At 37.0% G+C, this 21562-nt stretch overlaps 1 protein-coding gene and 1 long non-coding RNA gene across 11 annotated transcripts in view; one reads left to right on the forward strand and one right to left on the reverse strand.

Annotated features, from left to right (window-relative positions):
- Window positions 1-17016, forward strand: part of HEATR5A (HEAT repeat containing 5A) — a 123264-nt gene extending 106248 nt beyond the window's left edge. For 4 of the 5 annotated variants that reach the window (XM_070478052.1, XM_020876793.2, XM_070478050.1 and 1 more), the window contains 9 exons: window positions 962-1184; window positions 3355-3603; window positions 4656-4783; window positions 6275-6422; window positions 7267-7539; window positions 9253-9477; window positions 13764-13918; window positions 14998-15211; window positions 15497-17016. In XM_070478052.1, the coding sequence (XP_070334153.1) occupies window positions 962-1184; window positions 3355-3603; window positions 4656-4783; window positions 6275-6422; window positions 7267-7539; window positions 9253-9477; window positions 13764-13918; window positions 14998-15211; window positions 15497-15804 (1923 nt within the window). In that variant the 3' untranslated portion in view covers window positions 15805-17016. The remainder of the gene's footprint in view (window positions 1-961; window positions 1185-3354; window positions 3604-4655; window positions 4784-6274; window positions 6423-7266; window positions 7540-9252; window positions 9478-13763; window positions 13919-14997; window positions 15212-15496) is intronic. The other variant, XM_070478053.1, reaches the window with a different exon arrangement.
- The window catches only part of LOC110126886 (uncharacterized), an 83667-nt gene that overhangs the window by 8152 nt on the left and 53953 nt on the right, over window positions 1-21562 (reverse strand). For 3 of the 6 annotated variants that reach the window (XR_011491827.1, XR_011491831.1, XR_011491832.1), the window contains 3 exons: window positions 18033-18129; window positions 13807-15697; window positions 6259-9489 (listed from right to left, as the gene is read on the reverse strand). This is a non-coding gene — a long non-coding RNA (uncharacterized lncRNA). Of the gene's footprint in view, window positions 1-1004; window positions 5590-6258; window positions 9490-13806; window positions 15698-18032; window positions 18130-21562 lie in introns of all 6 variants that reach the window. The other 3 variants (XR_011491829.1, XR_011491828.1, XR_011491830.1) reach the window with 2 other exon arrangements.

Here is a 21562-nt window from a genome sequence, read left to right on the forward strand (position 1 = left end):
TTCTGCCTAGACTTAAGTTGGGTTTAATGATCTTTAACAATCAACTCTAAATGATTTAAACATATGCTTTTAGTAGAACAAACAGATACTCTGTAATTTCTGTAACCTGTTTTATAAATTTACTGTTTTATAATTTTTTTTATAATCATTTGAGTCTCTATACTCTTGCTTAAGCCATTACTTTCTCCTATTCTCTCCTTAGTGGAAATAATGACTAGCCAACAAGCTCCATGTAATTGAGGTCCATAATTATTTGAAATCCTTAGAGCCAGATAAATTGGGATTTAAAATTTGGATGCATATTTCCTGTATCCCTCCAGGATGTTTGGGACAATACCATAAAATCTATAATCAAACAATTTATAATGTATCTGAAAATGTTTGAATAGTCACACTGTATAAATAGCCTCCCATAAATTTTTTTGTGTTTCGTCACCAGATTGTTGCCCACAAAATTATGTTTTTCAGAGCTTTTGGATTTCAGAGCTATGGATAAATAGATAGTACACATTGTGTACTATGTTGAATACTTTAATATTCTGTAGTCCTTGCCTATAGTCTATAGGTAAATGTTTTGTAAGTCATTTAGTGGTAACATTGAAAGAAAATATTCATTATTTCAGCTTATTTGAATTCAGAGATGGCTGCCTGTAGCCAAGGCCATAGCCAGGCTTAGTGAAAAAGGGTGCCAGGATTATCTGGTTGCAGCTGTCATGGCTGTAAACTGCAATGTGGCAGCATACTTGTCAAATGTTTATTATCCTAACATATCTCGGTGAAGATAAATGCTTTTGGATCTTTCTACCCCAGTTTTGTATGTGGTTGCACATGTATACCGTCTTGGTATCATGTGCATTTCAAGTCCAGGAGGCAGGTTCAAGGTAAGTAAGTCTGCAAGATAATAATACTGTAGCACCTGTGGGTCTAAGATTTTCCTATTTATAAAGTAACCTTTACACAGGTCTACATAATTGCTGTAGAAAGGCATAAAAACCACAGACAACCTTTAAAGACTCCTGCCTGTTCAGAAGAGAGCGTTGGAAACGGGTCGATTTCACCAGACGGGCTGCTTGACTTAGTCCACGCAGACCTCAGCACATTGAGTAGGCTCTGGCTAGCTGCACTTCAGGATTTTGCTCTCCTAACTTTGCCTTCAGAATTTGCCTCTCAGCTTCCTATTGAAGGTAAGGGGGTGAAATATTTACTGTAATTCCTAGAATGACAGTCAATAACATGTATTTTCAAAATTTCTCCACTAGCAGGTAATGTTTATTTGAAACATTTTTTTCAAGAATAATTTTCATTCATAGAATAGTCATGCAAGAGTTGCTTCAGGGTAGAGACCCTGCAGTCAACTCGTTCAGTCAGGAGGCACGCTCTTGTTAACTCACAAGAATAACGGCCAAATCGTTCTCCAGTGTGATTACAGCAGTGTATATGACTGACAGCATGCCTCTGTTTATCTACATCTTCCCTCTATTATATGTTACTATACTTAATTTTTTTTACCAATGTGATGAGTTTAAAGAATTTCATGGGTTTATTTCCTTGATTGAAAATCTTTTTCATCAGGTTATGGGCTGTTTAAGTTTCTTTTTCCATAAATCGCAGTCATCATCTTTGCCCATTTTCTACTTCATATTTGCCATTTTCTTACTGACTGGTTAATCCTTACATATGTTTAATACTCTTCCTTTGCGGTTCCATATCTGGAAGCTGTCCTCTCAGCCTCTGGCTTGGCTCTGGTACCTTTTTAAAATTAATGTAATCAGTTTTTATGGTTTATGTTTCCTCTGTAATGCATGATACTTTTTTTAAATTAAGATCACAAAGATATATAAGCTTTACACTTTTGCGTTTACATTTTAGATTTTAGTCCTGCTGGAATTTATTTTTTGTGTGTGGAATGAAGATAAGGGTCCAATTTTATTTGTTTTTATTGGAGTATAGTTGCTTTACAGTGTTGTGTTAGTTTCTGCTGTATAACACAATGAATCAGTTACACATATACATATATCCACTCTTTTTTATACATATATTCCCCCAAGGGAATCTTATTATACTCAGTTATTAATATCACACTTTGTGGATTGGATATCTGGCAGCTGCTTTTAATCTTCATGTTATTCCAAAACAGCTATTATTTTTTTCACTCCTTGCTATGAATTTTAGGGCCAGCCTATCAAGTTCTATTAGAATTTTAATTGCAATTATACACAAAGATATGCAGAGTATTTATTGGACTTTGTACCTTTTAATAGCATTAAAAATGGAAATACGTTGATTTACTGAAAAAATTTATTAGCCAAAATGAATGACACATGAATCAACATATGTAAATCTCTAAAACATAATGTTAAGAGGGAAAGCAAGTTTGAAAAGCACACACACAATATGAGGCCTTTTAAGTAAACTCACACTAAATAACAGCATCTATTATTTATGAATACAAACATCTAGTGTGAAAGTTTAAGACCTGAGACTGACTCACAGTGACTGGAGGAAAGTGGTTGTAGAAGGAGGGGCAAGAATAAGTGGTATATAGAGTTTTAGTGGTTTTGTTTGTTTTTTAAGAAATAGATTTAAGAATGGCAAAATGTTAATCTTAGAGGTAGGTGAGTATCAGCATTTGTTTTATACATGCATATACATACTCTGGGCTTCCCAGGTGGCTAAGTGGTAAAGAATCCCCCTGCCAGTGCAAGAGACAAGGGTTCGATTCCTGGGTCAGGAAGATCCCTTGGAGGAGGAGATGGCAAACCAATCCAGTATTCTTACCTGAAGAATTCCGTGGACAGAGGAGCCTGGCAGGCTACAGTTCACGGGGTCACAAAGAGTCGGACACAACTGAGTGACTGAGCATGCACACATACATGGTTTCTCTTCAGACTGTATGAACCTTTTGCATTCTAAACACACACACACACACACACACATATCACATATTTGTTTTAAAATATTTTATAATTGAAAAGAAAAAGAGTTAGCCTACAAATTTCTTATGAGGTTTTAAGGATACGTAAGCACTGTGACCAACAGTTGTATGCTCAGGAGAAATAAAGTCATAGATAACAAAATATTGATAATATAGCAGCATGGATGATCCATCTCTAAAAACACTGTTAAGCAAAAACTCAGTCACAAACAGTTGCATACTGTGTATTTTTCCATTTCTGTGAAGTCCAAAAGTGGGCAAAACTAAACTGGTGATAAAAGTCAACAAGTAGTTGCCTTGAAGTACAGGGTACAGGCTGGAAACAGTCTATCTCTTGTAACAGATAAAAGGGAAAATGGATTGTGAACAAATCTCTTCATTTATTCCTCCTGAAACTGTTTGCTTTCCCTTTTTTGTAGGTGGTGCTTTCTACACAGCAGAGACTAGTGAAAATGCAAAACGACATTATTACAACTCCTGGGCGCTTATCTTGCATGCCACAGCACTGTGGCTTACAAGCACAGGCTTTGTCGTTGCTGACCCAGATGAGGGAGCCCCTAATCTCTCAAGGCCTGTGACACCAACTTCCATGTGCCAAGGCTCATCCTCTGGACCTGCAGTGAAGTCCCCTGAGGATGTCTACACTGAGAGATTCCATCTTATTTTAGGTCAGTAAAACCCTTTTTACCCTCTGCCAACCATACGGAGTTTTTCTTGGATTGTGCTTTCTTACCTGTCAGCTTTTGTGGCTGTTAACTTCATTCTTTATTAGGCAATAACAGTATACTGAGTCATCTACCCCTCCCTCCCCATCCTCAAGGATTACAAGGTTCAAGAAAGTATATTCACATACAGACCTGCATCAATATTTAAGGTCAAAGATAAATGAGATTTTTAAATTTATGAAGTTTCACCCATTTTTTGGCTTTCTTAGAACTTCATTTTTAAAATGAGGTATCTTTCTAGATACAGTGAGTTTCTAGATTAAATGTTTTTCACACTTAACCTTGTTCTGAGGAAACCACCTGTTAGATCATTACCTATAAATAAGTTACTAACTGAAATGTGAGGGCTATAAAGGTCAGTAATTAACTAATAAGGTTTCTGGTTCATCGAGCTTCTGTTATTCCTTCTGAAGCCAAACATGATCAGATTTGCTATATCCTTGGGTATATTAAAATTTTGTTTCTGTTTGCCTTGAGAACTTTTTAAAAACAAACTTTTATGTAATAAAGACTGGCAGGGCATAAGCTGTGCAGTTTAATTACCTTAGTTCAAATTCTTTGTGTGCCTCATTTTAACGGACATTTAGCAAACTATTTAAGCTTTATGTACTCAAAAGGAGTGGTAATAATAGTACCTACTTTCTGAGATACTGTAAGAGTGAAATGATATAGTTAAAGTACAATGCCTGATACATGGTAATCAATAAATTTTAGTCAGAATAATGAAACTCTCCATGTTAAGTTCTGGCACAATTTTATTATAATTTTTGCAGTAGTGCACAAGCCTAGTTGAGATTATTATTTGTGTACATGTTGATAAAAACCGTTAAAGAGACTGCCTTACCACTTAATTGTTTGGTCTTAAATTCATGGTGATTTATTTGCATTGCTTCTTTGCTAAGTTTATTTGTGTATCTTATCAAAATAGAAAATTTTTTTCACATCAGAAACCAAGAATCTAAAGAAGCCTTGTTCTCTTTCTCTACTTTCTACAGGAATCAGTGTGAAGTTTCTGTGTTCCTTACGTTCAGATGCAACCATGGAAAGCATTACTGCCTGTTTACATGCGTTACAGGCCCTTCTAGATGTTCCTTGGCCAAGATCTAAAATTGGCAGTGATCAGGTGATCTCTTGTTGCTTGTCAGGCTTCTGTAGATTCCAAGGCACAGCAGCAGAAACATGTTCAGTTTCCTATAGTGAACAGCGGGTGAACACGTAGAAGTAAAAAGGAAACTAAACACTGCATAGCCAGGCCTCCGAACTGAAGTGCCACCAGCAGCCGTGCTGACTCTGCCTGCCGCTTTCTGTCTCTGCTCCTGCCACACTTACTTTTGCTGCCACCAGTCCACCACGCTGTGTAGCAACTCTTCAGGCGAACTTTCTGCAGTGATGGGAAGCTTCTGTCTTGTACTGTCCTTGTTTCTTGCCACTTCACTGCACTCTGCTTCTCATATACATCTGTATCTTATTCCCCATTTCCCAAGAGAGAATCCTCTTGGTTCATGTTGTTAACTGTCAGTTGTGTAGTGTTCCTCTCGGCTGATTTCTCCATCAAGGTCTTTTTAAGAGACAACTGACTAGCCTCTAGGTGGAGTCAGACAGTAATACCAGATCTAATTGTGACCATGATTTGAAGGATCACTGTACAATGTATAGCACTTCCTTTAACTGCTTTCCCAAGAGCAACAATGCATTGGGCAGGCACCCTTAGCATCATGTATTACCATATGCGTGAATACTTACTCACCAAGTTGTGTCTGGCTCTTTGTGACTCCAAGGATTGTAGTCCACCACAGTCCCCTGTTCATGGAATTTCCCAGACAAGAATACTGGAGTGGGTTGCCATTTCCTTCTCTAGGGGATCTTCCTGACCCAGGCACTGAACCTAAAACTCCTGTACTGGCAGGCAGGTTCTTTATCACTGAGCCCCTAGGGAAGCCAGTATTACCAGTATATTGAATTGTATATTAAATTGACTTTTGGATGTTAAGAAAAATAAATGGTATAATTTTCTCTCTGTATAGACTGTTATTTATTACCACTATCGTTTATTGGGTTTAAAGTATGACTCAGGCTCCTGCCTAACTTGAATTGCACATGGATAAGTTTTGAACTTTTTGTGCTTGTTAATTCTGTATGTTAAAACAAGTATTATAATGACTATTTCACACTTATTTTCAAAGATGAAAGAAAGTCACCAGAGTGACCAATAGAACAGGGGGAAAGTTAAGTAATGTTCTTCTAGTGTATTTTCTTTTGAGTGATATTCATTCTATGCTTAATAACTTACACGCTGTTAATGTCATTTTTGCCGCCATTCATAAGTATTAGAAAACTTTAATATATCTCTGGGAATCTTTTATCTTGAATCTGGCAGTCCTTGTATACTTTGAGCCATGTTTTTTTATCTTGCTTTAGGAATTTCCTTGTTTGTTATCTCAGTTTAGGACCTGTGTGAAAATGATCTATTGTCATAGTGCCATCTCCTACAAGACTGGACAGAAACCAACCTGGAAGATGGTTTAAAGTGGAGCAAGTGTTACATAACTTTATTGCCCTAACACTGTTTCAAGTATATAATTTTCAAAATGTTCTCACCTGTTTTCTGTCATAGGACTTGGGTATTGAGTTGTTGAATGTACTACATCGAGTAATTTTGACTCGAGAATCACCTTCCATTCAACTGGCTTCTCTTGAAGTGGTCAGGCAGATTATCTGTGCGGCTCAAGAACATGTGAAGGAGAAAAGACGAAGTGCAGAAGGTGAACATTAAACCACAATGCCAAATTAATCACATAGCATCATTTCCTTTTTAAAAAAAAAAAAGCTTTTTAAAGTATTGCTTATGTATCTATGTCATCCTGAGAATCTGTTGTGTATAGTACAAATGAAACATCTCTAGGTATGGCTTTAGATTCTCTCATTCATCTCTGCATGTTACCTTGGGTACTGTCAGTAGTTAAAGTATTTTTCCTTGGGAAAATTAGAATTTTAACAGCCCTGGAAGAAAAAAAAAATCCCTTATATGGATTGAGTACTTAACAGTGTTTACGAGTGTACAGGGAAAGAATTACTGACAATTTTTTAATGGCTTAGTTTTATAAAGTGATTAAATTGTTCATTTATAAGTCTGATTTGACATTTGTGAGTATATCATTTAAGATTACGTTTGACTACATATAACAAAACCCAGTACAACAGTAGATTTAAAACACAAGTACTTATTCTCTCATCTACAAGAACTCCAGAGGTTGGCAGTCCTGGGCTGAGATGGCAGTTTCATAAAGACATCAGAGACCTCAGTCCCTATCTTTCTGCCCAGCAACTACTTAAGGTGGTGAAGTCAGTGCTGGAGCTCTAGCTATCAGGTTCACATCTTAACTGCATGGAGTTAATCAGACAATATTGCAAGGATGAGAAGGTCACCAAGGATTTCTTTTGATCCACTACAAGAAGTGCAAATAAAGACAACTCCTTTTGCCTCCATAACTGCTTTCTCTTTCATTCTTTAAGACCCAAGGCTTGACCCATTTAAATGTGTTACCTAACAACAGAAGCAAAGCAAACGTGAAGTATTTATTCAACACTGTTCTTTTTGTCTTCTAGTCGATGATGGGGCTGCTGAAAAGGAAACCTTGCCAGAATTTGGAGAGGGAAAGGACACAGGAGGACTTGTGCCTGGGAAGTCTTTGGTCTTTGCAACACTGGAGCTGTGTGTGTGCATTCTAGTTAGGCAGCTCCCAGGGCTGAATCCTAAATTGACAGGTAGCCCAGGAGGGAAAGCAGCAAAGCCACAGGTGCTGTCAGAAGATGGAAGCAGGTTGGTTTCAGCTGCGTTGGTTATCCTCTCTGAACTTCCTGCAGTGTGCTCTCCTGAAGGTATGTTGTGGTATGTGATGGCTTTACCTGACCCGAAAGGAGAGAAATGGTTTTGATGGATAATGGAGATAATGGTTGCTAATCTTTTTTTCATTAAACAAATGGTGACCCAAAGATTTGGGTATTGTCTTTAATCCTTTACGATTAACATTATAGTAATTTATTTTACTAAAAGGATGAAAGTAAATATAGGGACAGCATGTACTCTAAAAAAATAACGCTCTTCAATGGGTTTGTTTTTTTTTTTTTTAGAAATATTTTAAACGAGTTGATGGCAATTACTCTCTGGGGCATTTTTTGGTGTACAGTATCTAATGGACTTTCTCTGCCTCAGTTTTGATAGAAGCTTCTCACCATATCCAGTTCTGTTTGGAATCAAGTCCATACTTTTAATATAGTGTCTAAGGCTCTCCATAGGGCTCTGCCGAGCACAGCTGCCTCTTGATACCTTCTGTCTGAACCATAAACCTAGGAGGGTCCATGCTTAGCCCTGTTCTGTGCTATTGCCAGTGGTGTTACTTGATCTGAAATGACACCGCCCCTTCCCTTTCTAAAATTCTGCCTTCCTTTGAAATTCAACTCCAGCCCTGCTTCATCTGTGAAGGCTTCCCTAAAAACTGGCTCATACTGAGTTTTGTTTTTCTGTGTGTGTAGCTTCCATGTGTGTATACATATTTTTTTGTTGTTGTTGTTATAGAGGCATTATATGTAATCTATTATATAGAGAATATATATATACACATACACACACACACACACATATATATACACACACACACACACACAGACGTATGTCTTACTTCCAGCAAAATGTTTACCCTCTAGTACTCTAGCACATAATAAGGACTCAGTACTTAATAGATACTTAATTGGTAAGCATATTTCTGCTTAGATGTGACTTGACAGACTTATATGCTGTCTTGTTTTTAATATAACTTCAAGCTTCAATTTGACTTAAAACCTTGTATTCCTTATTCTCACACCTGCCTTATACCAAGAGTGCAGAAAAAGTGACTAGCTAAGGATTAAGGGCAAAAATACACTACATGAGTTTTGTGGATAGCCCCTGGGAAAACTTAATTGACCGTTTTAACTTTAGTCTCTTCCGTTTCCTTTTAAACAAAGTGACTTTAACTACTTAGTGGCCATGGAAACTTTAATTTTTTGTACTGACTCACTGCAAATTGCAAGGCTTAATATAAAATAAATCCCCCAAATGCATAGTGGTAGTGAATGTACTTAATGCCACTGAGCTATACACTTAAAAATGGTCAAAGTCGGACTTTCCTGGTGGTCCAGTGGCTAAGACTCCATGCTCCCAATGTAGGCGGCCTGGGCTCGGTCCCTGGTCAGGGAACTAGATCCCACATGCCACATATAGCACCCAGCACAGCCAAATTAAAAAAAAAGGTTAAAGTGGTAAATTTTTGTTAAAAATATTTTACCACAGTAAAAAAAATAAATAAATTCAATGTTTGTCAGCTACCAAATAAAATCACACAGCACAAGATAATGATACTATGATATAATTTAAATAACCTCTCCCATTAGAACCCAAATTTAATCCAACCTTTAAAATCTTAAGGTTATTAAAACTGTTAAAGAAAAATAATCTTAAAAGCTAGAAATCTTTGACATAACCTTACTCATTTGGTAATTTCTTTTGAGGAACTATATATATACTGAAATAGTGTTTTTCAAAATGTCTTATAGGAAGCATCTCAATCCTTCCTACCATACTGTACCTCACAATTGGAGTCCTCAGAGAAACTGCTGTGAAGTTACCTGGAGGCCAGCTGTCTTCAACGGTTGCGGCTTCCCTACAGGCTCTGAAAGGAATATTGGCTTCTCCCATGGCCCGAGCAGAAAAGAGCCATACTGCTTGGACGGACCTTCTCCGTAGTGCTTTAACCACGATTCTTGACTGTTGGGATCCAGGTAAGTCAGGCTCTTTGGAAGCAGTTGTGCAGTTTGTTTTAAAAAGCAAGACGGACGGTTTTTTGAGAATAAGCTGTTTACTTGATCGTGTTAGGCAGTCTCACCTAGAGGAGACTGTGTTCACTACATATTTAGAGGGTATGTATCATAGGTAGAAGGTATCTATGGTCTCATTTTAGTATCTTTAATATTAATGCAAAAAAATGGCTAGAAGCCTGTGTGTTGACAGTGAGAGACCTTCAAATGTAATTATGTTAATTTAAAAATATGGAGTCATCCATGTCAATTTTTTAATACACACAGTATACTGAAAACTGGATTATAATTCAAGACTAATCTGGTTTATATCCTCACTCCAGCACCAGTGCTAAGTGACTAGACAAGCTAATTCTCTGAGCCTTAGTTTTCTCATTAACAAAATAAGGAGATTGTGTTACAGGAAACTGTTAGATCAGTAACATCATATATGAAAATTATTTCACTTTTTACTTGGCGTATGTCAGTAAATGATAGCCAGTATCATGTTCAATATCCATTCAAATTAGTTTTTCTCTGTTATTGTTATATAGGTTTTATTTTCAACATTGTCATTGTGATTGTAAAAAGTGTTTACACATATTATAATTAACCCTGCCTTCTTTGTTTTGTTTATCAGTGTCAAAGTTCACCATATTCTGTTTCATGTGGTAAAAAGATTTCAGTTGAATGCAGCAATTAATTGACCACACACTTTGTGCCCAGAGTTGGGAGTCTAGGGAAGTCTAGTGCCTACAAATTGCCATTGGGTGATTAATATCATAGAAACTCCTGAAGGCAACAGTAATAACTTACTTACCACACATTTCTAGTATAATGGAATAGAGACAACTGGCAAACAATTAGAATGGTTCTGTTTGAGTGAACCAGGCAGAGTGTCGCAGTATAGGGTTCTGCATGCTGAGATGCAGTTGGGCGAGCAAAAATCTTTGAAGGCAGTGGGAAAAGCACTGCTAGGCAGAAGTCAAACTGCAGTACAAGTGTGCAGCAGAACTCAGCACACCTGCGGGGGTCCTCTGAATATTGCCTGTCAGTGCCTTTCAAAGGAAATCAGTGTTTGCACTTCAGCTCAGATGTGGCTGCCCCCTGAAGACTGTGCTGTCAGTCAAGGCAGCTCTGGGGCTGAGGTCAGCCTGAGGGAGTTGACCATGCTCCTCACAGCTGGGCAGGACCTCCCCCTATGGAGGGGAGCTCAGTGGTACCCCTCTAACTACCAGAAGAGATTTCTGAAAAGAGTTTCTTAAAGGATAAGAAAGTATTCTCCATTCTCCACACAGACATCATAGAAATGTATTCTCACACATTTTGATACAAGACCAGGAAACTTAAGTAGTATGGTATATTTGGGGACAGCAATAGTGCAATGAGTGAATGTGGGTTTGAGGGGAAAGAGTAAGAAGGTAGTGAATGGTAATGAGTAAAGAGGTAAAGTTGGATAGTACATAGGGTCAGATGATGGAAGGTTGGCATGATTAATGATTTGGACTGCCTTTAATAGGCATGTTTCTTCTTAAAACAGGAGCAAAGTGATAGAATTTACTGGTAGTTTGGTATAGGAGTTGAAAGGGTAAGGTGATCTGAGCATTCATGGTGGTCTTAACAGAAATACCAAAGGGAGGGTTTTCAGGGGAAGAGAGTGAATTGATTTTGAAATGCCTACAGGATAATCAAGTGGAACAAACTATGAAGTGCTCGGGGATTCAAGAAAGTCTGGCTAGAGATGGTTTTAGACTGCATGTATTCGGGAGTTGTCAGTGCCACCTATGGGATGGTTGAAATCACCTAACTTGGGTTTATGCAACAAGATGGGAGGAGATTCTGAATATAATGCAGTAACAGAAGCCAAAGAAAAGAGTTTTAATGACTAGAGACTAGGCAGCAGTATAAATTACACTATGGTGATCATGCTTACAGTGTTTAGACACAAATGAGAAGTAAGGAGGGGAAGGATCAAGTTCAGGCTTCTCTTGACTGGAAGAAAGCGAAGGAAGATACAGGGTCAAGGAAGTTTTTTTTTTGTTTTTTTTTTTCCCCAGATGAGAGTCCTGCTAATGGGGAGAAAAGGTGGAGATAGTGTGTAGTTGAAACTGTTAGGGAAGAAAGCAGCATCCTTTTCTAGGCAGAAAGGAAACAAAAATTCACAGCACATTTAGAAGGATGAATCTCTGCCGATATGAAGACCAGGAGGTAAGGATGGAAAGTAGTAAGTGTAGGTTGTTAGGTTGAGCTTGCCTCTTTCACCTCACGCACAGGCACACAGATGGTTTTCTGTTGTCTGTCGGGGAATGAAGCTAGGACATGGAGGATTTGAACTCGCTAGTGAGAAGAAATAAGGAAGGGGCTGATTGTGCTAGGGAAAACATTTACAACATAACAGATTGCTCCAAAACTTAATGCTTCAAAGAACAAACATTTGTTATCTGACAGTGTTGGAGGGTTAGGAACTGGGGAGCTGTGTAGCTCGGTGGTTCTGTCTGGGGTGTCTCATGAAGTTTCTGTTAAGATCATGGCCAGGGTCACAGCTAAAGAACCCATTTCTGGCTCATGGCTGTTGGTAAGAGGCCTCAGTCTCTCACTGGCTGTTAGCAGGAGGCCTCAATTCCTTACCACATAGAGCTAATGTTAAGGGAACCTTGCGTCTTATTGTAGGTAAAAGAATTAAGAGGAACATTGGGCTTTCCTGGTAGCTCAGCTGGTAAGAATCTGCCTGCAATGCATGAGACCCCACTTCTATTCCTACGTTGGGAAGATCCCCTGGAGAAGGGAGAAGCTGCCCACTCCAGTATTCTTGGGCTTCCCTGGTGGCTCAAATGATAAAAGAATCTGCCTGCAGTGCGAAAGACCTGGGTTCAATCCTTGAGTTGGGAAGATCCCCTGGAGAAGGGCGTGGCAACCCACTCCAGTATTCTTGCCTGGAGAATCCCCATGGACAGAAGAGCCTGGCAGGCTACCCTCCATGGGGTCACAAAGAGTCAGACATGACCGAGAGACTAAGCACATAAGGGAATTGAGGCATGAGTGGCAGAATAAGGAAATTTTAGAAGAAATGGGAAGAGGAACCCAGGAGAGCATTACTTACGGAGAATAAAAAGACATTTTTATACTACATAGACTAGCTCTTGTAGTTTCAAGTCACTGTAAATGACTAAATAACTTGGCTGTATGGGAAACACTGTGGCATTATAAGTAACAGTATATTCTCTCTCCTCATCTATAGTATTTTGCCTTCATTAGTACCATGTTGCAAGTGTCAACTCAAGTATTAATCTCCTCAAACCTTCTGACTGCCCAATGCAGCAACTCCTGGTTGCCACAGACCTTGTGACTAGTTGAAATTAAATTCTTTATTTACTTCCTGGCATATAGTACTTCTTCTCTGTAAACTGCATTCCTAGCGCCAGAAAGAGCGCTGGCACATAAAAAGTTTCTTCAATATTTGATGAGTGAATGTTACCAAAGAATATGTATATGTAATTTCTTCCTAAGTAGCAATCCATTTTTACACAATTTAATGAATTGCATTTTCCCTGCCTTTTCAAATAACATTGATTTTCCACAGCAGGTTTATTAAAATTATTTAATGAGAGTATGACTTTGGAAAATGAAGGTAAATTACATCTAGTAGAAAATTCCTTTAAATGATTGTGACACACAGATTTTCACATTTTTCTGTACTCTTACGAAATAGTATATGTAACAAAATGCTAAGTTATTTTCACTTGACACATGTATTATCAAAATATGAATAGTTTAAACTTAGCAAAGAAAAGACCATTTCCAAGCACCTCTGTATTTCTCTCTAATGAAAATAATAATAGTTAATTTATTGTGAGCATTTATGTACAACATGCTATTCTGAATGCTATATGAGGATTAACTCATTTACCTTACAAATTTAAGTACTATGACTCTCATTTTCCAGATGAGAAAACTGAAGACAGGGTTAAATATCCAAGGTCACACAACTAATAAATGCATGTATCTAGTAAATATATATATATTTATTTACTAATCTCTTTACTTGTGAAGATTATAATTACTTTGGTAATTCTTGACTCTAGAATTACTTAAAATGTGCATTTTGAAGCTATATCATTTGCCAGGATTCTTAGTAAGTCACTATTTATTATCTGTAACCCTTCGGTGCCTCCAAAAATTGTTACTACCAAACTGGAGAAAGTTTCACAGATATATAAGACAGTAAATATGACAGTATCAGGATCTGTTTTTCATTGATTACTTCTCCTTAGTAGATGGAACACACCAAGAACTTGATGAAGTCAGTCTACTTACCGCTATCACAGTATTTATTTTGTCTACAAGTCCAGAAGTAACTACGATCCCATGCCTTCAGAAACGCTGTATTGAGAAATTTAAGGCCACTCTTGAGATAAAAGATCCTATGGTAAGTGTCTTTAGAAGACAGATGTTTATAATAGGAATACGTTTAGGCTTCTAAAAACTATTGTGATTTTGTTGGTTCCAACAAAAAGTACCAGACTATAAAGCTTTTATTTTTAGGTTTGGATTAATTTGTATTCTTAGGTTAAAGTCAAATAATAATGGTCTTGTTTTTTGGCCCTGAGGATAGAATGTAGTTAGAGAAAGTTAAAGAAAATATTGAAAATACCAACTAAATTTGAAATAGGGGCATCTTAAAATTGATACCTTCCTAGAAATTCAGTGGGTTTCCTTTCAGATGGGAAAGGAAAGGAAGACTTTAACACATGCCTTCAGTATATGACTGTAAAATAATGAGACCCATTTCAAAACCAGCACATACAAATTAATCCCATTCCTTTCTGATCCTTTTATTTGCTTGATTAATTTCCTATGTTTTTAGGTGCTACAGAATAAGTTTGTAGCACATGATCACAAATAGATAAACTCTAAAATTCAGGAACCAGGTTTTCTCTCAGAAAAAAACAATTATTCCAATATCATCACAATGATTATTTGTATATCTGATGTAGTCATCTTTTATTCTTCTGTCCTGTTTATTTCCTCTGTCCTAACAGTAGCTTTATGTAGCAGTTTCAAAGTCATGCCTCTGATATGTTGTGACACATCATTAGTACAGTCTAGACACAGTTCCCTGACACCTTCATTGCATCAAATATATGTGATTCTTCATCTAAAACGTTTTCCAAAATCTCCAAAATATTTTTCAGAGTTCTTTTCTTTTATATATATATTACCGAAAGACACATAAAGGGAGAAAATAGAAACCTGTCAAAAAAAGAAAAATTAACCACTTTATTCCCACTCCAAGCTGTCACAGCCACTGTTAGCATGCAAGCTTGAATTTAGTGTTTGGACTTACAGAATTGAAGATAAAATAGAAATAAGTTTAAGTTTGGGCACGGGGGGTCGGTGGGGAAATTTTTTCCTTTACATTTTTAAACTTTTAAAACTTTAAATCTTACATTTTAATGTAAATTTGTATTTATGGTTTATACTTTTTTTTGTCTCTTATCTGACTAGGTACAAATCAAGACCTATCAGCTCCTCCTTTCCATTTTTCAGTATCCAAATCCAGCTGTTTCCTATCCATACATTTACTCTTTAGTATCCTCTATCGTGGAAAAGTTGCAGGAAATAGACAGGAGAAAACCTGAAGAAACTACTGAGCTTCAGATCTTTCAAGAAGGCATAAAGGTCCTGGAAGCGCTGGTGGCCGTTGCTGAGGAACAGCACCGTGAGTGCTCGCACTTAATACATACCAACAGTTAGTCCAAAGTCAGAACTTGAATGTTCTTTAAAGTATAAAACATCCCATTAGTCACTTAATATTGTATTTTCACACTTGCAGAAAGGCAGATGTTGATGTTAACCCCAGGTATTGATATTACTTAGTATCAATTTGGGAGAAGAGATCGGAAGAACTGCTTCCCTTCAGGTTGGGGAAATAGGTTCCCATCAAGTGTGTGTGGAACATTTACACCCCTGAAACCAGGGCTTACATAGTTTGTTTACTTTCCAGGCTCTCAGCTCGTGGCCTGTCTTCTGCCCATCCTCATTTCCTTCCTTTTGGATGAGAATGCCCTGGGATCAGCAACTTCCATAATGAGAAATCTCCATGACTTTGCTTTGCAAAATCTCATGCAGATTGGCCCTCAGTACTCATCCGTCTTTAAAAGTGTAATGGCTTCTTCTCCAGCCTTGAAAGCCCGCCTTGAAGCTGCTATAAAGGGCAATCAAGAAACTGTCAAAGTCAAGACACCAACATCTAAACATACTAATAACTCTGGGAAGAGTTCAAGCATCCAGTTAAAGACCAACTTCCTGTGATTTTTTTTTTTTTTTTTTAAAACTAGTAAGCACCTTAACACAATACTTGATCATTTCCTTCACTTTGGGGGTAAAAGTGACATTTTAGACACAAGTGCACTTGAGGTCTGGCTATTTAAATAGCTTACTTTGGAAAGTCACAGCCAACTTACTTTTTGTGGTGTGTGTGTGTGTTTTTTTTTTTTTTTTTCCATGTAATAAAACCACAGAGCTCAGTCAGAATTCTTGCCAGGAATGTCAACAAAATGCTAAAGAATTAAACTCAAAAAAACAACCACTGCTTTAAAAACAAAATTTATTTCTTCTAACAGTCCATATACATATGATATACTTAATACATTGACAGATATAGATTTGACTCTAAATAAATTATCTGCATTTACATTGTATCCCAATTGCTAATTTAAAATTCTGCCTTATTCAATAATTGTATTAAACTTTCTTAGAGTTCTCAAACAATGTAAGTGACTGGAAAGCTATTTAGTAAACTTGGTTTAGAAGTATCTAATATATATGTAATAGTACAAATTAATTACAGTCCTACAGTGTAACTTAAGATTCGGTATCTATAAATATCATGACATTTTATGATCTACTGGTTTTATTTGTATTGAGTTTGGAAAATTGACATTTTAATCATTTTAAATGTAACCAGGGCATTTCTATTTCTGCCATGGATTTTCTTTTACCTCTGTTCCTAACAATTTTCTTCATTTTCATTTGTGGCAAACATTCATACCAATGAGTTTAATATAATTCATATCTATATTTTAATTAACTATGGGTTTCTATAAATGTCAAATTTAGTACAAATTTAGATCATCAATGAATAAAAGTATGTTTTTTTAACATGAAACATATTTTAATATAGAAAAATCTGATAATGAAGTCATTTTGGTTGAAAAGTATTTTTTAATTGTTGATGATCATTGACTCTCCTTCCACTTCAGTGTTATACTGTGTGAATTAAACACTGTCAAAACAAAGCACTTCCCCATTAAAAATTAAAACCCAAAGTGAGAAGGGCATGTTCAGAATGGAGAGTCCAGAATGGAGAGACACTTGGAGTCAAGCAAAAATAATGTGATGTACTCTATTTTATTATGTTTGTATATAAATACACTTGTAAATTGTTCAGAATGAAAACATTTGACAAATTCTAACACTACTATCAATTTTTCTAATTTACATAAATAAAGCTAATTTTCTTTATCATTCTTGTATGTGAAATTATTTTACCCACAAAAGATGGCTGGTTAGTCTTAAAGAGTCCAGAAAATCGTTACTGTGGAGCAAATAATATTTTCTCTAAAACTTAGCCTACTTTCTTTGAAGAGTCCTGTTTTGCGCACGTTCTTTGCAGTGGTTTGCATTCTTTGTCTTCCCAGTTGTCTCTATGAATTTGTATACTTGCTGTTCCCTCCGCCTGTTCTATCTGGCTGACTTCCACTCCTTTTAGGTCTGGCTTAAATGTCACTTTCCCTAGGTAACTCCTTAAGGCTTCTTACCCTCCCCTCAGACCAAGCAACTGTAACTCCTTCTTCATCTGTGTTCCTATAGCACTTTATATATTCTTCCATGCACTGAACATCACATTACATTTTAATATTTCCCTTTTAGACTGTGCCTCCTGAAAGTGAGAAACTCTGTCTTCTATAACTGCCTGTGTGACATCAACTAGACACTTAAAATATGTTGAACTGCACTGATGTAGGATGAATTTGAACTCAGAAATGTATCCCTTTGCAAGGCAAATGCTAGAATGGGATATTCTCAGGATGAAATTTTGTTTGTTTGTTTTATATTCTTTTGTTTCATTTAGTATGTTTGTAAACATTAAGGTTTCTGCTCATCATTTAGCGACCTGGCATCCTGAATTATCTGGATTAAAGGTGCTATATGAATATCAATAGTTAGGAAAAAATATCATGTCCAATGTCATAGAATTAAGAACTTTGAGTTGGGCACTATTCTATAAACTTTTTCTTTGTAATGTATCATCTTGTTTAATACAATATTGGGTTGTTTAGGGTGTTTTTTTGGCCTTACCCTGCAGCTTGTAGGATCTTGGTTCCCTGACCCTGGATTGAACCTAGGCCCCCAGCAGTGGAAGCAATCCTAGCCACTGGACTGCAGGGAATTCCCTCTTTAATACAATGTTGAATTAGTTACAGATATCTTTACTGATAAAGAAGGTAAGAGGCTTAATGGCTGAGGTTTGAACCCACCTTTTAGTGTTCCACATTCCCTCCAGAGTTTTCTTCACTCTTTGTTGAAGATATTTTCATTGAATATCTCTCCAAATTGCCACCAAAAGTTTAATGGCTAAAACAACAGGAAAAATTGGGAGAAGTTTGTGACCTCTACAATTTCCATGGGAATAATGATTATACTATTAGATACTGATATAAGTTCTGACTTGTTCAAAGGTGAATACTTAAAATTGAGAAACACATAAAAAATTCTTTACATCTGTTTTATTTTAATAAGTCTCTGACTGTGATAAAGCAGTTGCCCCTTAACAATAATTCTTTACAAATTAATCTATTGATAAGTGACTTGGACTGAAACAAAGTGATATAATATTTGCCTTGAGCTTTATGTTTTTCTAAGGGCAGAAAGAACTATGCATAAAAGGTCTTAACAACCTGGATAACCATGATGGTGTGGTCACTCACCTAGAGCCAGACATCCTGAAGTGTGAAGTCAAATGGACCTTAGGAAATATTACTATGAACAAAGCTAGTGGAGGTGACAGAATTTCAGTTGAGCCACTTCAAATCCTAAAATATGATGCTGTTAAAGTGCTGCACTCAATATGTCAGCAAATATGGAAAACTCAACAGTGGCCACAGGACTGGAAAAGATCACTTTTAATTCCAATCCCAAAGAAGGGCAATGCCAAAGAATGTTCAAACTACCATACAACTGTGCTCATTTCACACGCTAGCAAGGTTATGCTCAAAATCCTTGAAGCTAGACTTCAGCACATGTGAACTGAGAACTTCCAGATGTATAGGCTAGGTTTTGAAGAGGCAGAGGAACCAGAGATCCAAATTGCTAACATTCATTGGATCATGGAGAAGGGGAGTGCCAGAAGAACACTGACTTCTGTGTCATTAAAGCCTTTGACTTTGTGAATCACAACAAACTGGAAAATTCTTTAAGAGTTGGAAGTACCAGACTACCTTACTTGTCTCCTGAGAAGCCTGTATGTGGGTTTGAAACTTTTGTTTCAAGAAGCAACAGTTGGAACCCAACATGGAACGACTGACCGGTTCAAAATAGGAAAGGAGTACAATAAGACTGTATATTGTCACCCTGCTTATTTAACTTTTATGCAGAGTACATCACGTGAAATGCAGGGTTGGATGAATCACAAGCAGGAATCAAGATTGCCAGGAGAAATGTCAACAACCTCAGATATACAGATTATACTAATCTAAGGGCAGAAAGTGAAGAGGAAGATAAAGAGCCTCTTGATGAAGGTCAAAGAGTCTCCCCTTTAAAGCTAGCTTGAAATTCAGCATTAAAAACCTTAAGATTGTGCATCAGGAATAGAAGGGAAAAAAATGGAAGCAGTGACAGATTTTATTTTCTTGGCCTCAGCATCACTGCAGATGGTGACTGCAGCCATGAAATTAAAAGATGCTACTTGGAAGAAAAACTACAACAAACTCAGACAGCATGTTAAAAAGCACAGACATCACTTGGCCAACAAAGGTCCGTTTAGTCAAAGCTATGGTTTTTCCAGTAGTCATGTACGGATATGAGAGTTGGACCACAGAGAAGGCTGAGCGCTAAGAGAATTGATGCTTTTGAATTGTCCTGGAGGAGACTCTTGAGAGTCCCTCTGACTGTAAGGAGATCAAGCCAGTCAATCCTAAAGGAAATCAACCCTAAATATTCAGCGGAAGGATTGATGCTGAAGCTGAAACTGCAATACTTTGGCCACCCGATGGGAATAGCTGACTCACTGGAAAAGACCCTGATGCTGGGAAAGACTGACGGCAGGAGGAGAAGGGGCAGCAGAGGATCAGATGCTTAGATGTCATCACCAACTTAATGGACATGGATTTGAGCAAACTCCAGGGGACAGTGGAGGGCCGAAGAGCCTGGCATGTTGCAACCCGTAGGGTTACAAAGAGTCAGACATGACTTAGCAACTGAAAAACAAATAGTCTCATTCTATTTAATCCAATGTTTATAAGCTTATCATGGAAATTCTTAAAAAGAAACCTTGGAGATACCATATTTTTATTAATGGAGCACCTAAAGCAAAATTTCTACTTCTATAAAAGAAAACTCCACCAGCAACCTAAAGGGATCATTAAGGCAATTTAAAAGATACAAGTAAGTGCTATAAAAGAGATATTAGCATAGTGCTATGAGAACTCTGTAACATTAATATTGAAGAGAAAAATTCCCTTTTTATTACAATATTAGTTTGCATGTTGAAGGAAGAAATTAAACTCTCAAGCTAATAAACTATGATGTTAATAAAAAACTGACAATCTATGAAATAAAAGTCGATACTACCCAAAAACTATCAAGTTAAAATGTTTAATCATTTCTGGTCATTTAATGACTGCATCATGCTAATAATCTTGAAGCTTCAGTCTGCCCATACGTATCTTTCAAGAGTCCCATAGAGTTAACATAATTGTATAGTCAAGATAATTACATGTATTGCATTTTCTCCATCAACTGAATGTACTTTGCTCTTTACAAATAACTTGTTAGCCCTTGCAAGACCTCAATTTATCAGAAATACGGTTATTCAACTGCATGTTAACCAACATTCATCCGCTGGTTCCTGAATTACGCCTATGTTGACTTTTCTGTTTATCAGTCTGATAAACTGATGCCTGGGCTTTTAGCTTTGAGGAAATGGAATTTTGCATTATGATACAGAGATGGAATATATCCAGTACAGACCACAAATACAATTGCAGGGTCTATCAATTCAAAGAAGCTAGCTTGCTTTAATTGCCTGTTTGGTTAGGACTCCAGCACTGTCTACCTGGGGCATTATAAAATGATGATTCCACTGGGCGCTTGGAGAAAATTCATGATTAGGTGATAACCATTCTTAGTATATGTCCACATAGCACTCTTTGACAAAGTATTTCAGAAAATACTTATTTTTTTTTAAAGGAGTCTTAACTATTGTTAAAGAAAATAAGAGGTCATTGCTACCAATGAAAAACTAATGTTGACACTGTTTTGCTTAAATATTAGGATCAAAATTTAATCACTTCTCTGAAAAACAGTCTAGATGGAAAAAACTGTATAAGCAAATACATGTATATGTGTGTGTGTGTATGTATATATGCATATAAACATATCAGCAAGAGTGGACTGCTTTATAAAATATTGCAAGAAAGAACAAAACGAGTTATTTTTTTAAAGTAATTTAAAGCATGCTAGTGACACAGCAAAAGCAGTTTTGTTAGTGTTGTTATTGAAGTTAGTACAAATGTCCTCAAGGGGGGAGAAGAAAAGTGCATCTACAACTAAAACAGGTTCTCCGTTGAACAATGAGGTGGAAGCCCTGGTGTTTCTCTGCTGGTTACTTGTTTCTGATCTTAAACCAAGCTCTGGGCCTTGGAGTTTATAATCAAATGCCGGAGGAGTACCTACTGCTTCCTGAGTTGCCAGAGTGACTTGGCTCCCACCCCTTTCTCCCTAGTAGTGTCAGATACTAGAAACACATCATCTAGGCCTTCATTTAAACACAAAGGCTTCGTAAAAATAG

Source organism: Odocoileus virginianus, chromosome 16 (genome assembly GCF_023699985.2).
Source record: "Odocoileus virginianus isolate 20LAN1187 ecotype Illinois chromosome 16, Ovbor_1.2, whole genome shotgun sequence".
NCBI lineage: Eukaryota > Metazoa > Chordata > Mammalia > Artiodactyla > Cervidae > Odocoileus > Odocoileus virginianus.